The following is a 2,166-nucleotide window of genomic DNA, read 5'->3' as shown; positions in this document are numbered from 1 at the left end:
GGAGAACACGGGCTCAGCCCGTTGGCAGATGGCCCTGGTGCGCCAGGCCGGGCGGGACGAGGACCCCGACACCCCCGAGAAGGTGGTGAGGAGGGTGCAGGAGGTGTCGGCCGTGCTCTACCACCTTGACCAGGTTTGGGGGCTCCCAGGGGGGTTTGGGGATCCCAAGGGGATTTGGGGGCTCCCAGGGTGTCCCAGGGGGTCCCTGAGGGCTCCCAGGGGGATTTGGGGGATCCCAAGGGGCTCCCAGGGGGGTCCCAGGGGGGTTTGGGGATCCCAAGGGGATTTGAGGGCTCCCAGAGTGTCCCTGAGGGGTCTCAGGGGGGTTCCAGGGGGGTTTGGGGGCTCCCAAGGGGGTCCCAGGGGTGCAGGAGGTGTGGGCCGTGCTCCAACACCTCCAGCAGGTCTGGGAGGGGTCCCAGGGGGTTCCCAGGGGTGTCCCTGGACCGGGGGTGTTCTGGGGTGTTCCGAGGGGTCCCGGGGGGTCCCGGGGTGTCTGTGGGGTGCCCACGTGCCCCCCCCGCAGACGGAGCACCCCTACAAGTCGAAGAAGGCCGTGTGGCACAAGCTCCTGTCCAAGCAGCGCCGCCGCGCCGTCGTCGCCTGCTTCCGCATGACCCCCCTCTACAACCTGCCCAGGTGGGGCCGGGGGCACTGGGGGGGCACTGGGGGGGCACTGGGAGGGGGGGTGGACACCCTGAGACCCCCTCGGGGGGCACTGGGAGGCTCTGGGGGCCTCTGGGAAGGGTCTGGGAGGTGTTTGAGGAAACCCTGGGGTGACCCCTGGGAGACCCTCAGTGGCACCGGAGACCGTGGCTGACCCCGGGTGACCCCCAGGTGCCCCCAGGTGTCCCCAGGTGCCCCCAGGTGCCCGTGTCACCCCCCAGGTGCCCCCCCAGGTGACCCCCTGTCCCCCCCAGGCACCGGGCGTGTAACATGTTCCTGGAGTCGTACCGGCTCTCGTGGCTGGGCCGGGAGCAGCCGCCCTTCGAGGACAGGATGATCGACGACCTCTCGGTGAGCCCTGACCCCCTCCCCGGGATTGGGGAGCCCCTCCCGGCTCTGGGGATCCCCCCCCGGGATTGGGGACCCCCCCTGACCCGAGGGGGTGTTTTTTTGGGGGGCAGAAGTCGGGGCGGGAGGAGGAGGAGGAGGAGGAGGAGGCCGAGGCGCGGCCGGACCCGCTGCACCAGCTCATCCTGCACTTCAGCAGGACGGCCCTGACCGAGCAAAGGTACCACCTAAATCACCCCAAAACACACCCAAATCACCCCAAAACACCCCCAAACACAGCAGCTCATCCTGCACTTCAGGTACCACCTAAATCACCCCAAAACACACCCCGGGGTGCCCAAATCATGTGGGGGGACCCCAAGCCCCAAAACACACCCAGAGGGACCCCGAAACACATCGGGCAGGACCCTGAAGCCCCAAATCCCACCAGGGGGACCCCAAATCCCACCAGAGAGACCCCAAAACCTGGGGGAGACCCTGAAGCCCCAAATCCCACCAGAGGGACCCCGAAACCCCAAATCCCACGAAATGCCACTGGGAGGGTGTGGGGGGACCCAAAACCTGGGTGGGGACCCCAGAATCCCCCCAGGGGAGGTGTTGGGGGTCACCCCCACCCCTGGGACCCCCCCCTAACCTGTGCCCCCTCCCCAAAATGCCGCAGTCACCTGGAGCAGGATCACCTGTACATGGCCTACGCCGGCATCATGGCCAAGGTGGGACCCCAAAAAGGGGGGCGGGGGGTTTGGGGGGGTCCCTGGGGCTTGGGGGGCAGGGGGAGATTGGGATTTGGGGGGGGGGGAGTCCCCAGAATTTGGAGGGGGGGACCTGGAGATTGGGGAGGGGGTTCCCAGGGGTTTTGGGGGTCCCTGGAGGGTGGGTGGGGGGGTCCCCAGGGATATTTGGGGGGGATCCAGAGACTGGGGGGGTCCCCAGGGATTGAGAGGGTCCCCAGGGATTGGGGGGGGGTCCCCAAGGGTGGGGCACTCAAAGATGGGGGGGCTGAGGGTGGGGGGCAGGAGCTTGGGGGGTCCCCAGGGATTGGGGGGTTTCCCTGGTTATTTCGGGCCTCCCCAGGGATTTTGGGGGCCCCCCAAAAGGCTGGTTGAGGGGGGGCTAATTTGGGGAGCCCCCTCCTTAAATTCCACCCCCCCC

The 2,166-nt window shown here is 68.1% G+C and overlaps 1 protein-coding gene across 1 annotated transcript; it reads left to right on the top strand.

The window, feature by feature from the left end:
* Positions 1-12: 12 nt before the first annotated feature.
* Positions 13-1,727, top strand: LOC113980321 (ryanodine receptor 1-like; the record flags this gene model as incomplete). The annotated part of the gene is made up of 5 exons (XM_027707546.1): positions 13-133; positions 527-639; positions 921-1,017; positions 1,128-1,234; positions 1,676-1,727. Coding segments are annotated over exons 1-5 (474 nt in total), but the record flags the coding sequence as incomplete, so codon positions are not given.
* Positions 1,728-2,166: the final 439 nt, after the last annotated feature.

This window comes from Neopelma chrysocephalum, unplaced genomic scaffold (assembly GCF_003984885.1).
Source record: "Neopelma chrysocephalum unplaced genomic scaffold, ASM398488v2 Primary Assembly neopelma1_93672, whole genome shotgun sequence".
NCBI lineage: Eukaryota > Metazoa > Chordata > Aves > Passeriformes > Pipridae > Neopelma > Neopelma chrysocephalum.
The sequence above is the reverse complement of the archived record's forward strand: the minus strand, read 5'-3'. Positions and strand labels throughout refer to the sequence as shown.